This window comes from Heliangelus exortis, chromosome 1 (genome assembly GCF_036169615.1).
Source record: "Heliangelus exortis chromosome 1, bHelExo1.hap1, whole genome shotgun sequence".
In the NCBI taxonomy this organism is placed as follows: domain Eukaryota; kingdom Metazoa; phylum Chordata; class Aves; order Apodiformes; family Trochilidae; genus Heliangelus; species Heliangelus exortis.
In genome coordinates this window covers 141,367,012-141,389,724 of record NC_092422.1, presented here as the reverse complement: position 1 = coordinate 141,389,724, position 22,713 = coordinate 141,367,012, and the positions used below count along the sequence as shown (strand labels likewise).

Genomic DNA, 22,713 nt, shown 5'->3' with positions numbered 1-22,713 from the left:
GGTGTGTAGTGACAGGATGAAGGGCAATAGTCTTAATCCTAGATCAGGATAGATCTAGACTAGATGTAAAAATTTATTGCGAGGCGGGTGAGGCACTGGAATAGGTTGTCCAGAGATGTGGTAGAGCCATCTTTGGAGACATTCAAGGTCAGGCTTGACAGGGCTCTGAGCAACCTGATCTCGATGCCTCATTGCAGAGGGGGATTAGACACGATGACCTTTAAAGGTCCCTTCTAACCCGACGCATTCTAAGATTCTACGGTTCCGTGCGGTTAGAGACGGGCGGAAAGCCGCTTTCCCTCCTCGGGACTGCCGCCGCAGGGCCCAGGTGTCCTGGGTGCGTTCCTGCCGGGCCAGCTCTTCAGAGAGCCGCCTCCGGGCGACACCAAACACCCCGCACCCCCTGTGCTCTCCCCGACCCAGCGCTGTAAGGCCGAGGCGGGCGTCCGGCTGTCCGGCCGGCCCCCACCCCACACCCAGCCCTGAGGCGTGCGGCTGCACCGCGCTACCTGCCGGGGGGCCGGGCAGGGCTGGGCCCCGCCTCCCGCCTCGGCGCGGCCCCGGGGCGGAGCCCGAGGAAGTGACTTCAGCCGGCGGTGGCGGAGCGGGCCCGGCTGGGCACGGCGGGACGGAGCGGCAGAGCGGAGCATGGCAGCGGCGGCGGCGCGGTCGCTGCTGGCGGCGGGGCGGTCACGGGCGGGAGGGCGGCGGTGCCGGGCTCTGCCCGCCGCGGCGGCCGCCCCGTACTGCACGGTAGCCCCGCAGCAACAGCAGCAGCAGCCGTCGCCCGACATGAAGAGCTACCTATGGTCGCGATACAAGGAGGCCAAGAGAGTCGCCAAGGGTGAGCGGCGGGGCCGGCGGGAGGCAGCAGCAGCGCGGCTCCCCCGCCGTGACATCCTTCCTCCTGCTGCAGGTCCCGGTGCCGCCGGTCTTAGAACCATTAAACGTGTTGGCAGCCGGGAGAAGGCGGGGCGGTCAGCTCGGTGGGAGCCGTGGTGGGTTCAGGGGGCGATGGGCGGGCGGGGGGGTCATGCGCGTTCCTGCGCGCCTCCCCTCGGGGGTTTCTCCCCCTGGGTCACCCCTGGCGGAGCGGCCGCGGAGCGGAGCGGATCCGCCCGGTCGCCCCTTGAGTCACCGCGGGTCTGGTGATAAGGTGCTCGCGTCCCATCTAGAGGTCTCCAGTGCTCTCCCGGTGACAAACAGGGGCCTCGGTGTGTCCTGGGAGCCGGACACCCGGGGGACACTCGCTGGGAGGGGCAGCAGTCCCTTCTCCTCTCTTCTGAGGACGGGGAGAACCCTGCTGAACACCCAGCCCCTCGTCTGAGCCTGCGGGGCTGTAGCTGTTAGCAAGTGCCCTGGGGTAGAAAACCCTTCATACAGAGGAGCTTGTGCCGAGGAAAGTGGCTGGCGCTGGAGATGTGTAGAGAAAAACGAATGTAAAAAGAAAATGAGGGAGTTATTCGTCTGTTTGAGGGGCTTTCTGTAACAGGCTGCTCTTCCAGAAAGTTAAAGTGCTGCAGAGTTTTAGATGTCTTTGTTTTGACTGTGTTCCGGTTAAAATACTGTAAACCACGGTAAAATTGTTAGTGATACCTGAATGACTGGGAAGCCCTGTTCTTCGGTCCAGCTGATAGAAAAGTTAAGGCCAAGTACTTGCTTTTGCCCTTACTCTGATGGGTAGGCTGCTAGCAAGGTGCTTGAATATACCATCCTTTTAGAGAGCCAAAGGAGAAAGAGACAGCTTCTGTTCCACAATGTCAAGAAGGAAGGCTTGTCCTGTAGTGGCAATAGCTTATGTCTTTCACGTTTTGCCCTTTAAAAAGAATATAATAGGTATGGTCTTATCCTGCACTAAAGAGTCTTGAATGTGAACTGTGGCTTCATTCTGCTGGGTGCAGACATAGCATTTGCAAACAGAATAGTGGTATTAAGTGAAATAAGAAAGCTGTGTTAGAGATCTTGGAAGAATACTGTGGACTCTGGGATATGGAAGAAGAAAACTTCTTCCAAAGAAGAAGAAACTAAATGCATTTTATTTTGTATCTTTATTTTCTTTTCCCATTTTTGGAATGAACTTTTTCATATTCTAAACCACACCCAAATAATGCTTCAGAGTTGAGGTTAGAGAGGAGGGTTGTGTTAAAAGAAAATAATGGGTGTGGGTTGTGAAAGATGAGGCAAATGCTTCTAGAATAATTCAGAACATTTTATTACAGCCTAGTCACCCAATGGCTTCAAGTATGTGATATTTCACATAGTTATAGCATTAAAATGACAAAGATGTCCTGATTTTTTGACCCCCAGGTTTATAGCACTTGGGATGCTGTCTGCCAGCCAGAAGATCTGAAAGCAATGAAGTGTTTATACTGTCTGTTTTCAGGCAGGTGCTAGCCAAGTTATTTTATTCTGAAATACCTTTATCTTTACAGTAATATCCAGAAATATATTGATTTTTAAAAATCAAGTGTTGACTCACCAGGGTGCACAGTTAACATTTGAAAAAATCCTTTAACTACGATACAGAAATGGGTGTTGTAATGAGGTTTTGGAAGTTTACTTGCAACCATGGTTATGACTTCAAGTTAGTTAAATGATTTATGGCTCTTTTTATAGAATAAGGGTATTTGCCTTATTAGTATCATCTTAGATTGTTTTGTTACCTTAACGGAGCATAACATTTGTCTCTTGTATTCCTATAGGGAGAGACTGGATATAGTAGGAGGTAATGTTTTGTTAGAGGCTTATTTTGTTAAATCCCTTGAAACTTTTGATGTCAGCTTAAGCATGGGAAACTCCTGGCATCCTTTTTATGGTGGAAGAGATGCTGGACTTTATTTGAAACTTGGAATTAAGATCAATGAGACTGCTGTTTTGTCTTTCTTATAAAAATTAAAAGAATTGGGTATCTGCATCTGATAAAATTGAATTGTTTCAGATTGCCATCTGTTATTTGGCATCTGTACAAGTTTGTTACTTTATCTGCCCACCAACTGTGCAGCAGTCTAAGGCACCACTTTGATAAAAAAAAAGTTATTTCTCTTCCTATGAGTTAGCCAGAGTTTTCAAAATGGAGCACTACCTTTCTAACAGATCTGGAGGCCCCATGCCTACCTGCCTTTTGGAGATGGTTTCCTCTCATGGTGGAGCATGTAGTGCATCTGTCCTCAGAGGAGAAGGTGTTGAAATAGGCTTGACCAATTCCTTCCAGGCTTACAAGTAACCAAATAAAGTATATTCCTTTTAAACTTGCCCTTCTGAGCATAGATTAAGGTGAAAGCTCCCTTTTTTTCTCACTAGTAAGGAAGGCTGGGTTGTAAAGGTAGTATATTTGGGAAAGAAAGGAAGGAAAACATGGTTGTATTTTATGCTTCCAGGAGGGTTGCATTTAGCCTTCTGATACTGCTCTTCTAAGTTTTCTAGGCAAGAAATATAAACATCCTTAATACCGACCTTGCTGTTAGTCCTGGAGTTACTTAATGTCTTATGGCTTGGATTCATGTAAATGTTAACATCTCAATGTACTTTTCAAACAAACATAAGAAGGAATACAGCTTTAAAAATGGAAGTAATTTACACACACTAGGTGCATGTGTATAGAGAATAGGCAGAATATTTTTGGTTTCCTGACTTGCTAGAAGGTTAATAAGCATAGCAATGTGTATGTAACTGTTTGGAAAGTATACCAATCACTTTGAAGTTTACTTATTTGAGCTGAAATTGAGTAATGTGATAACCCTGAAATGGTGAAACAAAAGTAAGTAAAGCAATGTCAAATCAAAACAATGTCAGTTCTGCTTCTGGGACAGAAGCTGGACCAAATAATGTGAGGAGAAGACAAGGCTCCTATAATAATATCCTCCTCCAATTCCAAAGTTAACTTGCAAATGCAGTAACAAATTTGTTAACAAAGTTAGTGAAAAATTATAGTTTGTAGTTCTCCGAGCAAGATGCTGAAATAGAGTTTCTCTCCTACTTGAACTGTACAGAGAAGTGTGATTTGTTTAAAACCTGTGGGTTGCAAAGAAAAGTGAGAGACATCATTTTCAATAGCAACATATTTTTCAGGTGTAGTTGGTTAGTGTGAGATAGTGTGATAGTTTCCATCATAATTTATCTGTATTTAGAAAGTGCTCATGGGTTTCTATGCATTTTTGTTTAAACAAAACTACAAGGCTGGTATAACTTTTTCTTTTTTCTCTCCCTGTTCCCAGAGTTGGTTCCTTCACTTATGAATAACATGCTGAATCCGGATGCTATTTTTTCAAACAATGAAATGAGCCTGTCAGACATTGAGATTTATGGTTTTGATTATGACTACACATTGGTCTTTTATTCTAAACATCTGCACACACTGATCTTCAATGCTGCTCGAGATCTTCTTATTAATGAGCATCGGGTAAGTAAAACTAATGGAATAACAAGACATTTATAAGTAAATGATAAATAATTTTTAACTGAGAGGGGTGCAACTTGTATTTTCATGCCTCAGTCCTATCTTGGCTCCCTTGTAACATTTTGTACAGTTACTACATATGAACCACAGAAGTTCTGGTTTATTCTTGGCTACTGCCTTGAGCAGAGTGCAGCTTGACAGCTGTCAAAGAATACAGTGTTACTCGTTTTATTTTTAATTTGATGGTTGAGTGGCAGTTTGTCTTTTTTGTTTCCTGATAGTTAATCCAGTCATCCTGATAGATAAGAGGCTTGAAAGTCGCTGTTACTCTCTTGTATTTATTTCTGTGAGCGCAGTGATTAATTTCCATATGGGATATTTTTAGCCTGACTTCTCATGAGGTCTTTGATTGCACTGTGTGCTTGTGAGGTGCTCTCTGTGTGTGTCCAGCGTTTCAGCTGAGTTATCTGAAGGGGCAGGGTGTGCAGTGACACTGTCATCAGAGGCTGATACAAGGGAGACCCCAGCAAGTGTTCAGCTCAGTAGTCCCCAAAGAGGGATCCTCACCAAGCAGCATGTTTGCATAGGTGAGCAGTTGACATTCCAGCTGCTTGGAGTGGTTGTGTTGTAATTTAGGGATGGGAGAAGTTAGTGTGTGAGAGGCAGGGGGAGGGGGAGGTGGGTGACTGGGGAAACTGAAAGGGAAAGGGATTGGAGAAAATGTGGCCTGAAAGAGGCAAAGGTTATGGAAGTGCAGGACTTGAAGGAAAAAAGACAAAAAGTCCACAGAGTAACTTATAATAAAATAGTAAACCAATTAAATTTAAATAACATAGTACAAATAGAATTTATAACTAGAAAGAATAGTGCTGTTATTAAAATTATAATATTATAAAAAATATTATGGCATGAAGTAACTGCTTGTGTATTTTATACAACCTAAATCTGAATGGCTGGTGGTGTTCTACTTTTGTATTTGAATCTAAAGGTTAGGAGCTATATATAAGCATCTATTAATATCCCCAGAAGAACAAACAAAACTCCCTGGGTGCTACAAGCATATGCAACTTGATCTCCCTAAGATTTTGTCATGTCACGGTAGCAATTTTTGTAGAATATTTAAATACACTCTATTAAAGCTGCCTGCTTCTTAGAAAAATCACCATTACCATAGCAGACAAGATAATTCCTGTGGACAGTAATTAAAACCATGCTTCATCTTTACTATTTAAATGAATTCAGGCAGTAATAACTTTCCAGTTTGTTTTGTTTAAAATATCTTGGATTCTAGTAAATGAAGCTCTGATTACTTTTTGAGACAACCTATTGAAGTATATCCTCTCCTGTTGAAATTTGTTGGTGGACAGCAGTTTTTATTAATGCTATCTCTGTAACTGCTTATCCTGTTAATGCTTTTCCTGCCTTTAATATTAGAAACAGCTTCTCGTTAGTGTTGCCCATTATGACTGTCATAGTCAGCCTAAAAGCTGGCCAGTTTTGGTCATGGCAGTGGGAAGTAACTTACCAGAAATTGCAAAATACACTGTAGGAAGCAGGGAATTTTGAAATGTGTCCAAGAGAATAAACATCAATTTAATGCTAATCTTGGAGGTGGCAGCAGGTGTTGAATGTAAACTCTTGCTCTTATTTCTTTCCTAATACGGGCCTTGTGCCACCTTATCTTGACTGTTGCTTTGATCCAGATATATCTATCCTTACCAAAAGTGGGGCAAGCAAACAGAGCAATTTTATCATAATTTTGTTTGGCTTGTAAGGAAGCTTTGACTTTTGTGCCACAGTAGGCTCAAACTTTTTCTCTTGTGTACTGGCATGCATGCAAAAACACCTTCTAGTGAAATAAGTTAAAGTAGGAAAGTCAACTATGCAGAAATTTGAGGAAGTTGGAAATAAATTTTGCTAGTTCATGCTTGATGTGGCTGCTTTGTGGAGTGTACAGTACACTGTGGTTTTTAACTGATTACATTCTGTATCCTCTCCTGATGTTTTCCCCTGTCTCCTTTTATGCTTCATGCTCCCTGGCCAAACGTATGCATCTTCCCAGCCTGTCTGCAGACTGGTGCTATTTTTTTTTGTTCAGATCAGGAACCTGCTTCCTGGTGTTTTCTGGAAGTGGTAGTAAGGATGATAATTCAGAAGTTAAGAGAAAGAAGTTGAGTTTTCTTTAACTGTAGATACCTGTCCTCGGTACAGCCACAGTTGACAACAGTTGCAGTCTTCAGCACAGATAAAAGCTTTTTTCAAAAACTGCGATTTATTTATTTTTTGTAAGAGTAGCTAGTGCCTCTGGTGAAGCTGTATAATCTTTTTTTTTTTTTTTCCCCATAGGCTTATGAATTAACCATATATACAGAGAGAGACTTTTATTGAGAAGGTGCAGAATGTGTCTGAGATGCATTTGTCGAGTTCTAAGACTGCTGTAGCCTGTGGGAAGGAAATGAAGGATTGCCTTTCAATTGGTTAATCAAAGAAATTACTGGTTTCTCAAGCCCTGTCAGGAATGGTTCTGAAGCATTTTATTTTCTAAAAACAAATAAGCAAACCCTTTAGCCCTAAGCACACCTCATGTGGGTTTTCTTCATAGTTAACATGTGCTTAAAGCTGGACAATATTACGATCAACCAAAAGTGAACTTTTACTGAAAAATGTTAGAAAACTCTTTAATAGGTGATGTGAACTACCTAGGTTATCTCTAAAGAAACTGAGGAAAGAGTACATGGCACAGACAGTGAGTTCACATGCATCTCACCATAACGAGTTGTTACAAATACTGTCCAGGGTAAATATAGTTGGGTCAACATAGTTGGGGCTCTCCTTAAGTGACTTGCCCTGATGGCCTGTAATGCTCAACTTGATTTCAGGATCTGATCTTTGTGATATACTGTACATAGAGGAAAGCCCATGTTATGGGAGCCTGGATGCTCCAGGCAACATCAGGATTCTCTTCTTCCTCCCTTCCTTTGTTCCATCTGTTTATTTGCAGTGTATGGTATCTTTAAGCACATCTGGTATTTACAGTTCAAAGTGGACAGTCTAAGATCAGGAGGATCTATGCTGAGGGAGGGAGTCAAAGCAGATAGTTGTAATGCTTTTACTTCTTGAAAATAACAAAGATTTTTTTTGCTCTTGTTAATATGATGTATTGCTTTATCTTCCAACAGAAGTGAGCAGTAAAGTTCAGGTATCTGTAAATCAGGCCATGTTCTTGGGTTTCTATCTGGAAGGTTGAACTGGAAACTGTGTTTGTGTGGTCTGTTTAATGGGGAAACTTCATAATGCAAGGTAGCTCAGCTGTTAAATTTTAGGAAGCAAATAAGACTTGTTTACAAAAGTGCATATATTAAAATAACTTTTTGAACAAGAAATTAATGTTCAAAGGTGATCATTACCAAGTACCTGGATGCTCAACTTTAGGTCCAGTGCTTGACTTTGACTTAAAACATGGATTTTGGAAAACCATTTGCATGTTCCTGCAAATCTCAAAGCCCCAGATCAAAAAATCAAAGCCTGCAAATCAAAAAGCCTCTTAATAATGAGTGAAAATAAGATGCATAGAAAACGTAGGCTATTAAAACTGTGCAGAAATATTATCTTTAAGTCAGGCCATGTCCTTGGGTTTTATTAAAATATTTTAATATTTTTTTTTTGTTATGGATTTAAAATAAAATAATTGTTTTCTTTTCTTAGTATCCTGCAGAAATAAGAAAATATGAGTATGATCCCAATTTTGCAATCAGAGGACTTCATTATGATGTGCACCGGGTATGTGGAGATAACTTTGTGATGTTATATGGTGCAAGGGCTTTTAAGTCTTCCAACTTTTCACTCTGAGTTGATACGTAAGAATTTTGCTTCATATTTTTCTCTTCCGTAGCAAGCTTGATATTTTTTTTTCTTTTTTATTTAAATAGCTGTTAGGTAGAAAATATTTGGGGTGGTTTATTTATATTTGGGGTGTGGTTTTTTCATGGTTGGTGGGAGGAAAGGCAACTTAGATTGCAACAGAATAAATCCAATCAGGCACCTGCTAAAAAAAAAAGAAAGTTATTTTTTCGTGAATTCACTCAGGTAACGGGACAGTGTTCCCTTGGTAATTGCCAAGCCCTAGGTAAAAATATTTTGGAAACTCTAGGGGAAGTTGAAGTGAAGGTGCTCAGGTGTGACATGCTATAGATAGAATTGCTTTGATTTTTTATAATTTCATCTCCGCTGATGTGATAACTTTTTCTCCCCTGCAAGGCATTATTAATGAAGATTGATGCTTTTCATTATATTCAGCTGGGGACAGTTTACAGGTGGGTAAAATTGTTTCTTTATTGATAAAAATGTGTACTCTATGTACTCTATATATGTACTCTTAATTCCTTTTATTAGTGTACATTGTAGGTTCACATCAGGAACAGCACCCTAGCAAGTACAGATGTGACTGGACACCACAGCCTTGCTGGGAGAGGGTTCCTTTGAGACTCTGCGTGCACACCCAGACATGTGCACACATTTACTGGCTGATGCAGGACAGCTGATTCTCCAGTTCAGAGCTGGGGAAGCTGGCAAGCTGTTTGGTTGCATAGTGCTGACTCACTTTGTTTCCGGCTGTTAAATTGTGCTGAAAGAGAGCTAAAAATATGCTGACCACTTCTCTGCTCTCGCTTTCTATGTGAATAAAGTCACCACTCAGTGCCTCTTCGAGTGACCTTGGCGTGGTTGTAGAGACCCCTGAGAGGTCTTGCTGTAGTTCCACAGAGAGCTTTGAAGTTTGGTCACACCAGCCACGTCATAGATGCAGAATGGAGAATGAGGCCTGCACAGCCTGACACTCTTTGAGTTAAAATGAGAACTTTTGGGATGTAAAATTGGCAATCTCTGTGCTGTGCTTCCCTACGTGTGATACAGCTGTGCTGCTAGTGATCTTTGATGGGTTTTTTTTTTTTTTAGTATGGCCCAGTTTCCTGCAGTGAGGCAGGATGCATTTGACTGACATGAACCACCACAGCTGGTACCACTTTTAAAATTAAACAGCAAGCCTAAGCACCTTTCTTAATGTCACTGGACAAAAAGTTTTGGGGCTAAAAGATAATTCAGCCTTGAGGTGACTTGTGATGGGGGATTTACCTGGCAGTATGAAATGATGATAATGTGCTTATTAACAAAAATTTAGAGGATTCAGCTACAGTTGTTGATCTCTTCTTTTATGGCGTAGTCTGAAATACCCTCTGGGAGGGGGAAGAAGAAGGGAAGGAATAGGAAAGAAGGTGATGTGCTTCACCATTAGGCTCATGATGTCATCATAGATACAGAATGCATTGTTTTGGCATCTCTGTGTAGTTACTATCACCAGAGTTCAAATGTGTCCCATTTTTTTGTATGTTCTATACGTGCTGATGTCAAGTAATTATTGTATATTTCAACTGACAATGCCTATTCTTGTTGAAGTAATAGTTTATGCAGGGCTATGAGGGAACCAGAGAACTAATTGTGAAGGTTACTGGTTGTGAGATTAATTTTAAAAAGTCATCACATTTTCACATTTTTCACTGCAAAAAATGCTAGCTTACAAGGTTAAAGGCTAGGTGAAATAAAAAAACTCATAAAGTTGTGTAGTAGAATTATTAAGATTAGTAGGAATGAGGCCTGAATGGAAACCTCAACACTTCTCTGTCCTCTGGTGAGGATGTTTGCATGTCTGCTGGGTTTTAGATGCCTTAGTGTAAGATGCTTGGTTTTGTAAACATTTAAAGCCAAACTAAATCAAAAGCTTCAATCTATTGATAAATTCTGTAGAGAAATTGTTGTCTTCTCAGTTTGTAGTTATACTTTTCTATTTAATTGTCAGCAGTCTTTCAAGTAATCCTTAATTTTTGAAAACTGAACTGTGGATATGGTTGAAAAGAAAGAAATGCTTTTTTAGTTTAATGTTGTGTATGCTTTTTTTTCCCCTTTGAATCTTCAAGGTCATGCTGTAGAATAATCTGGCTTAAACACTATCACATCATCAGTGCTTTATGCAACAAGGGCAGAGTGAGGAATTTTTTTGTGTTAAGAAACTGGAATCTTTAACTACTTCTTACAAAGCCTTAAGGCATAGTTTCAATTGAGACCAATTAGTCCTTTTCCCGTAAGAAAGTAAAAAGGACTTAAAAGTGGAATGTGGTCTGCGTGGGCCAGCCTGTTAAAATGTTACTTGTTCTGTAAGGAAAGATGCTGTTTTAACTTACAGACCAAAGTATTCTTAGTATTTTAATAAACTGCAGTTCTAAGTACTAATCTGACTTTCATTTGGTAATTACTTGAAAATTTTAATCTGACATTTCAACTAAAGCCAATGTTGTTTTACAGAGGCCTCAGTGTCGTCCCAGATGACGAAGTCATTGCAATGTATGATGGTTCTCATGTCCCTTTAGAACAAATGAGTGACTTCTATGGAAAGGTAAAACCACAAAGGGCTCTTGAAAAAGGATTTTTTTTTTTTTTAATCGAGGTGAGGGTGGTGGTGGTCACATTTTGTCTTGTACTCATGAGCAGTTACATTTTCTCAATACTTGATTGACTTAAAGTGTTAGATGTGAAGTTTGCCCTCTAAAATGACAAATATATTTTTTTTTCTCCCACTTGCTGTAGTTTCTTTTTTCACCTTTGACCAGTCATACAGGCAGAGAAGTGCAACATAGAAAAATCAAGTAGCTTGCTCAGTGTTGCACAGCAAATCTGATAAAGGCTGGGAAGTGAACCACATCTGGTGCCTTATCCCAGTGATGTACTCATTTCTGATGGCCTTTTGGCTTATCTGGAGTAGCAACAAGTAAATGTCCAGAGGCATCTCTTGCATACAGGCTGGCACAGTGAAAGTAAGAGGGTCTGACAAAAGACAAATGATAAAAGATAAAGCTTTTAAATTCAGGATTTGATTTTGAGGGAAGTTGATCTTGCTGGTAGGATCCTTCCTCTTTACCACATGAAGAGTGGTGCTGCCTTTTTAGTAAAAAGTGAGTCTCTTTTACACCTCTAACTTACTGGTGGTAATTCCATGTTGGCATGAGAATCCCTGCTTTGTGCTGTGGAACATTTTGTTGTTCTCACACCTGTTCTTATTTTAAGGACCTGAACTTAGAATTCTGAAGCCTGGTGTCTGCAGCAGTTCTGAATATTGGCCTGGCATTCCTTGTTTGATGCAGCTCTGGGCTTTTTTTGATATTGGAAAGGACAGTGACAGGACAAGAGGCCATGGGCCCAAACAGAGGAGGCTTCATGAAACACCTCTGGCACTCTGAGGGTGACCAAGCACTACTACAGCTTGGTTGGAGACTCCAAAAATTCCCTGGGCAAACTTAGAGGTATTCAGAAGCCATCTGGACAAGGTCCTGGGCACTTGGCTCTAGGAGGCCATACCTGATATACCTAGGAGGCCATACCTGATACCTGGGGTGGAATAAGATGACTTCCAGAGGTCCTTTCCAACCTCAACCATTCTGTGGTTTTGACCAGTGTGTTTTACTGAGCTGGCTGCTTTCCCCATCTTCTGCCTGACAAGTATTTGGTTTGTATTTGCTCTTTGGTAGTGAGATCCTCTACTTTTGTGACAGTTTTTCCAGACTAGAAATCTTTTCCTTATTTCTGTGTTAGTTATCATAGATTCTTACAACTTCTTATTACCTCTTTTGAAGGAGAAATTGTTTTGCAGCCCTATTCAGTATTCCATTTATTAAAAAAGAAATCCAAACAAACCAAAAGTGAAAGAAACCCTTGTAACCTTCACCCCTCATCCCATTACCGAGTGCCTCTTACTTATAGAAGTGCTGACTTGCAGTGAAGATGTCCAAGTCCTTCACTTGACTTTTAGCTGAGCAACGTTGTGTATGTGTTTGAATTAACATACTGCTCTTAGTATGAGTATATGGAATAATATGTAACAGTTAATTCTTAAAATGAACCCAACACTTCATTTTATTGAAAGTCTAAGTTCAAAAAGAATCTGTGAATGTGAACAGCGGTGTCAAAAGCTGAATATGTGCAACTATGCTGAAGTGTTTATACTAAATAAATTAGTCTGTTCTAATCTGAGAAATGTCTGACTTTTTTTTGTGTGTGTGTGTTTTGTTTTTTGTTTTTTTTTGTTTTGTTCCCACCCCTGCAGAGCTCACAAGGAAATACAATGAAGCAATTCATGGATATATTTTCCTTGCCAGAAATGACACTCCTTTCTTGTGTGAATGAATATTTTCTGAAAAACAACATAGACTATGAGCCTGTTCATCTGTACAAAGATGTCAAGGTACTAGCTTTGAAGATTTAGGTTAATCTCTACATTTATGCATCTTTGAGCACTTTGGGAAGCTTCAACTTGTTGTCAGCTCCAGTGAAACACCTCAACTTTAGATTTTGTATAGAGTAATTATTATATGCAGCTATGAAAACATAAGTAAAATGGAGGTAGGCCTTAGAAAAGAAACATATAATAGTTTGAAAATTTGTTATAAACCTGGATTTCTAGAGCTGTTGGTCTTTCTGTAGGTTTGAGGGATGAATGGGGGAAAGTGAAGGAGCTCTTGCATGTCGATAAAACTTCTTTTGATTGTCATTAAGGGTACAGCTCCTGCTACTAAGAAAAATGTTAGAGGTTTGTAGGGAAGGCAAGTTTGGAGCTTTCAGTTGTACTGCCTCTGTATCTTTGCTGATGTACCATGATTTACTTTTTGCATATCCATGTCACTTGTTTTCCTCTCTTCCTCATCCAGAAAAATATCTCTGTAATGACTTAGAGTAATCTCACCCACTTGATTCCACAGGATGTAATCCTGCAGAGGAGACAAAATTGTCATGGTTGGTTAAGAACAGAAAAGGTCATGCTCAAATTGATGGTACTGGCTGCACAAGCTTTCCATATGAAACTTCTTTCTGGCCTGTTGTGGGCATGTGTTAAACTGGTGTAGTTGCTCATCTGTGAGACACCTGAATGCTGAATTTCTCACTTTGCCAAGTAGATAAGTTTTAAGAAACTTTAGATCTCCAGTGAAATCTTCCTTTCTGCCTATCATTACACAGAATTAGAAAGTTAGTTCTTACAGTTTCTGCTGAAGTGTTTGTAGAAACCTCTGTATTGCTCAGCGTTATCAACATTTTATAAGCCCTGTTGTGAAATTTTTTGTGGATTTTTAAGACATACCCCATGTAAGTACCAGGAATGCTGCTAAATGCCTTCTGAGCACCTTCTGGGTACTTTGCTTAAGCATTTAGCTTCCTTCATATTTTCATAAATTAATGTTCTAAATAATCAAGGCATTTGGTAGTGATCATAATCTAAAGTCTTACCTGACTTGAAACTTTTTTTTTTTTTCCCCCCAAGAGGAAAGGAATGTGAACTGCTCCAAAGGTCGCTAGAAATCTGTGTTGACTCTGCTTCTGCAGAGGGTTTTCACCCCACTTCACCCTTCTGAGCACCCTTTCACAGTTGTTATGTAAAACAGCCCCTGTGCTACAGATTTTTGTACTTTACAAAAGTATTAAGTTAGTTTCTTAGAGGACAGGCTTACCCTTTGTTTAGTGGTGACATACATGTAATGAACATCACATTTTTGTAAAGTTGAAAGGGTAATTCAGACAAAGGAATTGTTTTAAGAACAAATTACTATTGCTGTGCAGTGAGCCTGGTTTTTATAGTTGAAAAGATTTTTCAGTTCTATAGTTGAAAAGAGTTTTCAGTTCTTTAGTTCTGTTGTGCTTTCCTGGCAGGATTCAATCAGGGATGTCCACATCAAAGGAATAATGTATAGAGCAATTGAAGCAGATATTGGTAAGTACTAATGTGACCATCTATCAAAGCTTTTTTTGTGGATACTTTAATGATCTTTCTGGCTTCCATATTGAAGATTACATATTCAAAATTTTAAATGTTAAAGCTTGAAAGAGTTATTTCTACTTGTCAAGGGTGCATTCATTAAGTACAACCTCATGTTCTGAACCTTTGGTTGAATGTAGCGAAACTTCTCATGAGAAACACTTTTAATTAATTTTGTATTTTCCTCCCTCCTCACAGAGAAATACATCTGCTATGCTGAACAAACTCGTGCAGTGTTAGCAAAGCTGGCTGATCATGGCAAGAAAATGTTTCTCATCACAAACAGTCCTAGCAGCTTTGTGTAAGAGAACAGTTGTTCACTTTCCAACTGTATTTTTTTAAAGGATGGGGAGGATGAGGTTCTCAGATGTAATTCATTATATTGTACAAATAACTGCACTTTTGTTATGCTTCACTGTTAATATTCCTCTGTCCTTTTTTAGGGACAAAGGGATGAAGTTCATAGTTGGTAAGGACTGGAGGGATCTCTTTGATGTGGTCATTGTGCAGGCTGAGAAGCCACACTTTTTCAATGATAAGCGAAGGTGGGTATTTAGTCAGAAAGGAATAATTCAAGCATCTTATTCTATATAAGGCTATATGCTATGTGTGTTATGAGATTTTAGTTTGGGGGCAATGTAAAATGGAATCACACTTGATGAAATCCTGTTTCAGGTCATTACAGAATGCAGCAACACACAGTGCTGAAGTCCAGATATTTACCATTTCTTATGTAAAACATAAGAAAGCTCCAGGTCTGTTGATCTGAGTTAAGGTCAGAGGAGCTGTTTTTAACATCTTAGCTTGTAAACTGGTGAAGTGTGTTCCTTTCCTAATAAACCCAGGAAATTTTGGTGCCTTTCAGAATCATCCCCTTACCTGGAAATGTCTTTTATTGCTTCTGGTTTTGTTTAATCATACATGATGTGTAAAGGGCAAGACTGGCTGACAGACTGGAGTATGTGGACTAGTTACTCAATTAAGTAAACACATTTGTAGTGCATGTGCACTACTCTTACACTTGAAAATTACTTATTCCTTTATGTGTATTTATGACTTCAAAGCAAGGTAAAGGGAGGTGGGATTTTTTTCTCCTATAGATTTAAACTTAATTTTCAAAAGAACTGCTGTATGTCTCATTCCCAGTCCTCTGCCTCTTTCTTCAGTTGTAGAAAATGGGGTACCGGGCAAGATTTTTACACATCTCTGCTTCTGTGGTTTTTTTTTTTTCCTCTCCTTGATGACATACAATTCACAATTTCTTCTTCTTGGTCTGGAATCCCTGCTTTAATTCTCAACAATTGTTCTCAAACTATATTATAAAAGTAATAGGTATACTGGACAGATAAACTGCATTGCACTGGCTAAAGCTGAAGTTGTGGAGCCTTGCTTTTTCTATTACAAAATGCTCAAATGCTAGAGGGAATGTTTTCCTTTTGGAAGTTTAGTATTTTTTAGTATTAAAATTTTAATCTCCTCTTAAAAAGTTACAGACTTTCTACAGCAATGTAACAATTGTGTATCACTCAATTCTAGACCGTTTCGAAAGGTGACTGAAAGGGGAGTGTTGCTTTGGGACAAAATTCACAAGCTGCAGAAAGGTCAAATTTACAAACAGGTATGCTTTCAATATACTTAATTTAATACTTATTTAATACTTATTTCCGTGAATCCCAAGCTTCTTCAGATATCATAAAGGCTTCTAAAAAGCAGGTATGTTTTTTAAGAGTGTTATTTTAATGATTGGAGTGGTACAAATTCATTGTTGGTAATGTATGTCTGCAGCTTACTTGCCTCTTGAAGGGACAGTATTATTTAAGTAGCATTTGGTTTTCATAATATATAAGCTGAGGTCAAGATTTTTGACAGAATATTTTTAGGGGTGTACTAAAATCCTTTCTCATGTTTGTGAAGATGCAAGTTGCATGCTGCTACAATGTATGTGTCAATGTGTTGTATAATGTATTGTTTTTGCAGGGTAACTTGTATGAATTTCTGAAGCTTACTGGCTGGAGGGGCTCTAAGGTTCTCTACTTTGGTGATCACATTTACAGTGACTTGGCAGTAAGTAGTTTAAGCTGACAAAATAGGATAAAAGATGTGCCTTTTTGTTTTTCTCTCTTCATCCCCAGTGATTCAAAATAACATTTTCAAAATAAATTTTCATTTGAGATTTCTAAACAGAGTAAATTTTGAGTTTGAAGTATGGCTTAATTAAGCCATATTGCTTTTCTTGCAGTGAAACAAATCGGTGGTGTGAAAGGCTGGCCATGTTTTCCACCTGAGTTGTAGCATTTAGCTTGTTTGCAAACTGCACTCAGGAATGTGTGAGTTTGTATTCCTGATGCAGATTCTGACTGTGTCAGCTGTAACAGGGAGTAAACATGGATATCCAGACATATGGGATGTGGCTGACTGGGATGACATTTACTACCAAATACAATAAAAGCTGAGTCAACTGTTTTGAATGGCAGTAGGCAATCTTTATGTCATTAAGGGTAAACTTTCATTCTTCCCAAGATCTTGTTATGGTTTGTAGCCCCACTATCCAGGTGGGTTTTTTACCACCTTATGAGCAAATGTACTGTTACTTTTTACTTTAGAATAAAGTGTCCACTGCTTAATTTTCTTGTAACTGATAGTGTGTGAATGCCTGGGTATAACTTTCCACTGCCAAGCTGGAGTAACATTTCAATAGCAGCATCTCCCCCTAATATGCTTTTATAAGGGAAGGTAAATGTGGGTGCTTCAGAAGGCTGAGGGCCAAAGGAAGCAGGACATAGTTCTGTTCTTCTCTGCCATGATGGAGGGAGGAGTGCAGGTTGCATCTGCCTCATCCTGTAATTTTGTGGAGAAACTTGATGGCTGGGCGTCCTGATAAGACTCTTCTGCCAGCTGAGTGGATGGATAAATACCACAAACTCAACACAATTTCCTCTGGACACTACTGAGAGCAGCAGAGGTCTCATCTGCACGAGGAATTTCCTAGTGTTTGCTTTAAACCTGGTGATTTAGTGCTTATTTGCAAGTCCTTTTGTGTTCTCTATCTGTCTCTGAAAATGTGGGATTTGAAGCTTACTCTGATATCAGAATCTAATGCCTGTTGGTATCAAGTCCTGTTTAATCTTCCTGCTTATACATAAGTAGTAATTAAATTAGTGCCCCTTTGGGATAAACAATGGTCAAATTCTTCAGTTCTTTTAAGTAGTTCTTTTAAAGAATACTAAGACTTGTATTTTGTAATTCTTGGTAAATAGGATTTGACCCTGAAGCATGGCTGGAGGACTGGTGCAATTATTCCAGAGTTACGGTCAGAGATTAAGATCATGAACACAGAGAAATACATTCAAACCATGACCTGGCTGCAAACCTTGACAGGATTACTGGAACACATGCAGGTCTGTTCTGTCTGTGTGTAATCAGCTCTGTAGAGCAGAAGGGATCCAGCCAAGTTCCTAAATGCTGGACATTTATGTTGCAAGTGCTTTCTATCTTCTTAAAGTACACCAGTTTGACTGTAGATAAATAAATGCAAGTATTTGTGTGGTTAAGTAGTAAGAGTTTTATCAAAAACTTGTTCTCTTCCTCCACTTGTCAGCCTGGACTGATTCCCGAGTTCAGTTGTTAAAAAAGCACGTGAGTGATTTCTGTATGCTGGTACCTTGTTAACTGATAAGGGTTTATTAATGGAAAGACTCATTTGCAGAGCATCCTTAGTTACCTGTCATCCATTCCAGGTTTACCGTGATCCTGATTCACAAATGATTTTAGAAGAATGGAAAAAGGAAAGAAAGGAAATGAGGTAAGACATGGGAGATGAAGAATTTCCAATAGACATCATGATAGCCAAGTGTGATATATGCGATCTCTTCCACAGATTTTTTGAGAATTTCTATCCAAGCCTGATTTATATTTTCTGGTAGTTTCAGACCTTATAAAAAATCTGCCTAAAGTAATTTTCTTCTCCCCTCTTACACTATGTGTGTATGAGCCCCTTGTTCCTGTTCCCCTTCTTTGGAAGAGGTTTTCTGTATGAAATGCTAACATCAGATCAAATGCTTTTCCTTCTCATCTTAGTTTTTATGTGCTTCTGTGTTTAGCTGCCACCATTGCTATTGATTTCACAGCTTCACTTCTGCATAATTTAAGAATGTGTTTCTCCGTGAAGGCTTAGGTCACTTAAGCATTTTCATTTAGGTGATTTCTTCAGATTACATACAATACATCTTAGAATATGCAGAAACTGTGTTCTGCACTAGGCTGGAGTTAGATCACAGGGATAGGTTGCAGGACTAAAACTAAAAATCTGCTGTCACGAATGAGCAGCCCCTAAATGTGAAGTGCACATTTGGCAGGGCCAGCAGCTGTACCATCAGCAGCCTTCCCCAGAAACGTGGAAGCAAATGAAGTGGTAATGATACTTTGCAGTGACTAATACCAGAAGTTAATTCCAAGATATCCTTAAGCTTTTTGTGTACATTAAGCCAAGCCTTTGCATTTTAAAAAGTCTTTTGTGTTTGAGAGAAATGAACGCTGTTAAGATGTAGATGAAGGCAGAAGTCTTCTTTCACAGTCTTTGGAAAGAAAAGCTTGAGATGTCGTGTTTCTGAAGTGAGAAGCAACTTGCCACTGGTTGTAGTGGGAGAAATGAGAATCTCTTCTTTCACTCCTGTGTTTGCTAGATCTGGGCTTCATACGTGCAAAGTTTCTTATGTGATGTGTTTAAATAGTTTGAAGTGAAATGGCAGGAGAATAATGCATAGAATGGATAACAGGAGCTGCTTACTTCAGATTCTGGATGCTGGCTGGTAAAGAGATGTGTGCAGGTGTGTTCACTGTTGTTGCTTTTTTTTTTTTTTTTTAATTTTTAAAATTTTCTTAACAGAGAGATGAACAGAAATTTCTTCAATGCACGGTTTGGAAGCTTATTCAGAACTGATGAGAATCCAACTTACTTCCTAAGACGCCTCTCTCGATTTGCAGACATCTACATGGCATCATTGAGTTGTCTCTTGAACTATGAGCCTGATTACACATTTTATCCAAGAAGGACTCCTTTGCAGCATGAACTTTCTGGCTGGTCAGACCAGCTGTGCAGTGGTACATTCAGAATACCTTCCCTACAAGAGACACTTCAGATGAAATAAGCACTTGGCTTGTTCTCTCTAAATGCGCAATTTTTTTTTTTTTTTTGAATGTACGTGTATTTTATTTAAGTCACTTAAAATCTGTTATCTTGATTTCAATGTAATTCATACTTGTTCTGATAAGCGTTTTACCTATTTTCTCCTTTCCTGCTTGGAGATGTGAAAACTCCTACACACAGAAGAGAGAGATGATGGACTACCAAAAGAGTGGGCTAGGAGGGAGGGCAAATTTGAGAGGAAGGATTGGTGGTGTTCTGAGGATGATTGGTTAAGTCTGTTCATTGGAAATTCTGATCTGCTGCCTTGTGGTTTGCAAAGAAATACTTATCCTCTCAGTTCTGGCCCTGTTCAGAACTTCAGCTGGAGCCCATAATAGATCTTGGCACTGAAAAGCTTAAATCCAGTGTTAGTATTTCAGTGATAACACAGTTTGTGACCAGTTTCTGGTGAGACTGACAGGGATGGCAAATGCCTTTTCACTTTCTTTGGTGCCACAGCTAGAGATTTACCTGTACCTGGACCAGCTGCTGCAGTGCTGGTTTGGCTCTGCCACCTCAGTGCTTACCCCACAGGCAGGCTCAGGCTGATGTGCTTTTTTCCCTCCCTGTCCACTTTCTGGTCTTAGGTCTGTGCTTGAGCCTGAAACTGCAAGGGGCAGGAACTTGGGCTGCTTCAGCTTCCTTTTGTTAATTTTAAGGCACCTTTCTTTTCAAGTTTCAAAAGACTTTTAAGTGTCTGCTCTCTGATAGTAAAGCTATTTTAAGAGCTTTTTCAATTTCAAAGTGGAGACAGATCTCTGTCAGGTTTCCAATCGATCCTACATGCTGCTTTTTAAAATTTTAACTGTGTCTTACAGTGGTATGGAATGTGGTTTTGCTGTTCCCTAGGAGAGAAGGTTTTTCTTACAGCCTTCAGTAATGCACTCTACGTTCAGAGTAAGCATGTAAAATGAACTCTGACTTTGAAAGAAAAATTAAGAAATGACAAAACAAAAACTAGAGTACCTTGGCTTTTTATTCTTCAACTCAAGCCCTGAAAGCTGAATTGGGGGTGGTGGACAGTTTGCATCAAGCAAAACAATTTTGGTGGTGCAGGTGGGAAGTTCTACTGAATTACTGAAATTTCAGGTAATGTGAGATTGGAAACGCTGGGTTGCAATATGCTCCAAAGATTTGAGCTGAAAATTGACTACTTTTGCACAAGGAAAACATCTTTTCATGTTTTTCTGCAAACTGGCACTTTATAGAACTGCTACATATTGTTTTAAAATAAGGATGCTTTCCTTTCTCTGCAGCCAAAGAAAACATTTTTTAACTTATGGTTCCCCACCCCAGAAGACATTTTAGAAGACATAATATAATTAATATTTTTCAAATTTAAATTATTAAAGGCTCTGTTTTTAAAGGTGGTGTTTTTAAAAGCATATAATTAACAATATATAGCATTTGGTATGCTTCTATTCATTTTGGGATATCACTTGCCTTCCTACCATGATTGTCAGGTAAACAAACTTTTGGTGACCCAAAAGTTTTCTCGGTGGTTTGTGGGTTGTTTTTTTTTTTTCCCCTCTTTTTTTTCCTTGAATCCTGTATTATGTACAAGTACCTATACTGAAATTCAATGCAGTATCTTTCATACTTTGAAAAGCATGTCTGCAAACTAGAGGATGTATTATGACCTGGCCTGCACAATTTCATGCTTGAAATCAGTCTGACGTCCTCAGAAGTGGTTATAGATGCTCGTGGTTTGCTTGTGCTCCTGTTTCAAACTGAAATGTCCAGCACTGGTGAAGGCTGTGTGTTTGAACAGATGACTTTACTTGAAATGAGCAAGTTCATCTGACAGTCCTGCTGTTTTGCTGGAAGAAAAAGATAAAGTTTTGCAGGAAGTCAGTTTGGCTTTATCAGGAGAGCGGGCCTGTGTGAGAAGTATTTAGCATAATTTGATAATGAAATGTGGGGATGGAAATATGCCCAGTTTGCCTTCAGCTCTTTATCTTAATGTTCAGCTAGAACTGAACTTGGTGTTTAATGTGTGGAGCACCTCTCGTGCTCCAGGGATTTCCATGTACTGTTTAAAACAATAAACAAGCCCAGACCACTGTACATTCTCCATCTTACTATTAGCAGATAGTAATATTATTATTTAGTTCTGCATTATTGGATTTGTTAATGTTTTGTTAGTTATAACTGTGATGTTTTTTTCTTTTAAAGCTGGCTAGGTGTCAGTTTTCCTAATTTTCCTGCGTTAAGCAGGAGTAGTTTAAATGGGTTGGATGATGTTATCCACAGAATACACTTTTTTGTTTCCATATATTATTTCCTCTCTGTCTTCCTTTTTCTTCACTTACAAAGCAAACTTGTGTGCAAAGCTATCTTACAATGGCCAGCTGAAGTAAAGTCTTGTTTATATTGCATGACTTCTCAAAATAAACAGCACTGCATGAAGAAAAAAACTAAAGGAAGGTTATTATGTTCCTTTAAAACAGCCCACCTACATATCATAGGAATTTAAATGAGAGTTTTAAAGTGTATTATTTATTTTTCAGTGCTAGAATACTCTTCCATAACTTCTAAAAATGTCCTGCATTTTTGTAGTGATTTCACCTTGGCACTGTCTGTATTACTTATTTTAACTTTGTTATGTTACTGACTTCAAAGAGGCTTTTGAGCATGTTTAAAGGACAGTGTTTCATTATATTAATTTTGGGAGTAAAGTTATTTTGAACACCAAAGCAAGAAGTTTTCATTCTGTTCTATCAAAACCACAGAAGAGTATAGTCTGTCACTGAAAGAAGAGTTTAATGAACTGTTGAACTTTTTTGTGATAAAAATATTTAATGATTATTATAAAAATAAATGCTTAGACTTTATCTTTGGTCCCAATGAGCCTTGATGTTTTCTGTCACTGAGAAGCAGGAAAGAACGTGAGTTGAATTAATTGCAAGACTGTGAGGAAAACTCCCCTAAATGTGTGTGTGTGTGTGTGTTCTAAAATTTTTAATATCTTATAGATATTAAAGAAGCTGGGGGAGCAGGGGAAGGGGATAGGGGAATTAAGTCTCTTTCATCCAGGCATATTTATACATTAGATTCCCTCAGCTGTGCTCAAGAGCTGTGTCAGCAATGATGGGTTTGCCTGCATACCTTATTCTGATAGAAGATTTTCTTGGGGTGTTTTCAGAGGTTACTAATGCTTTCCAGCAGTGACATCTTCCCTCTTGCCCCACCTGGTAGACACCAGGAAGCAAATCATTGGGAAATGTTACTGCTGCCAGCAACGAAGTCTTCCTTTCCTTGCTATTTTGTGGTTTGTATGGT

The 22,713-nt window shown here is 39.4% G+C and overlaps 1 protein-coding gene across 1 annotated transcript; it reads left to right on the top strand.

Annotated features, from left to right (window-relative positions):
* Nucleotides 1-585: 585 nt before the first annotated feature.
* NT5DC3 (5'-nucleotidase domain containing 3) lies at nt 586-22,265 on the top strand. Its single transcript, XM_071728385.1, has 14 exons — nt 586-844; nt 4,215-4,399; nt 8,102-8,176; nt 8,654-8,709; nt 10,751-10,841; nt 12,546-12,683; nt 14,141-14,201; nt 14,445-14,547; nt 14,690-14,791; nt 15,783-15,864; nt 16,224-16,310; nt 17,504-17,644; nt 17,984-18,048; nt 19,132-22,265. Exons 1-14 carry the CDS (start codon nt 649-651, stop codon nt 19,391-19,393), a joined length of 1,644 nt encoding a protein of 547 aa, XP_071584486.1. The 5' UTR covers nt 586-648; the 3' UTR covers nt 19,394-22,265.
* Nucleotides 22,266-22,713: the final 448 nt, after the last annotated feature.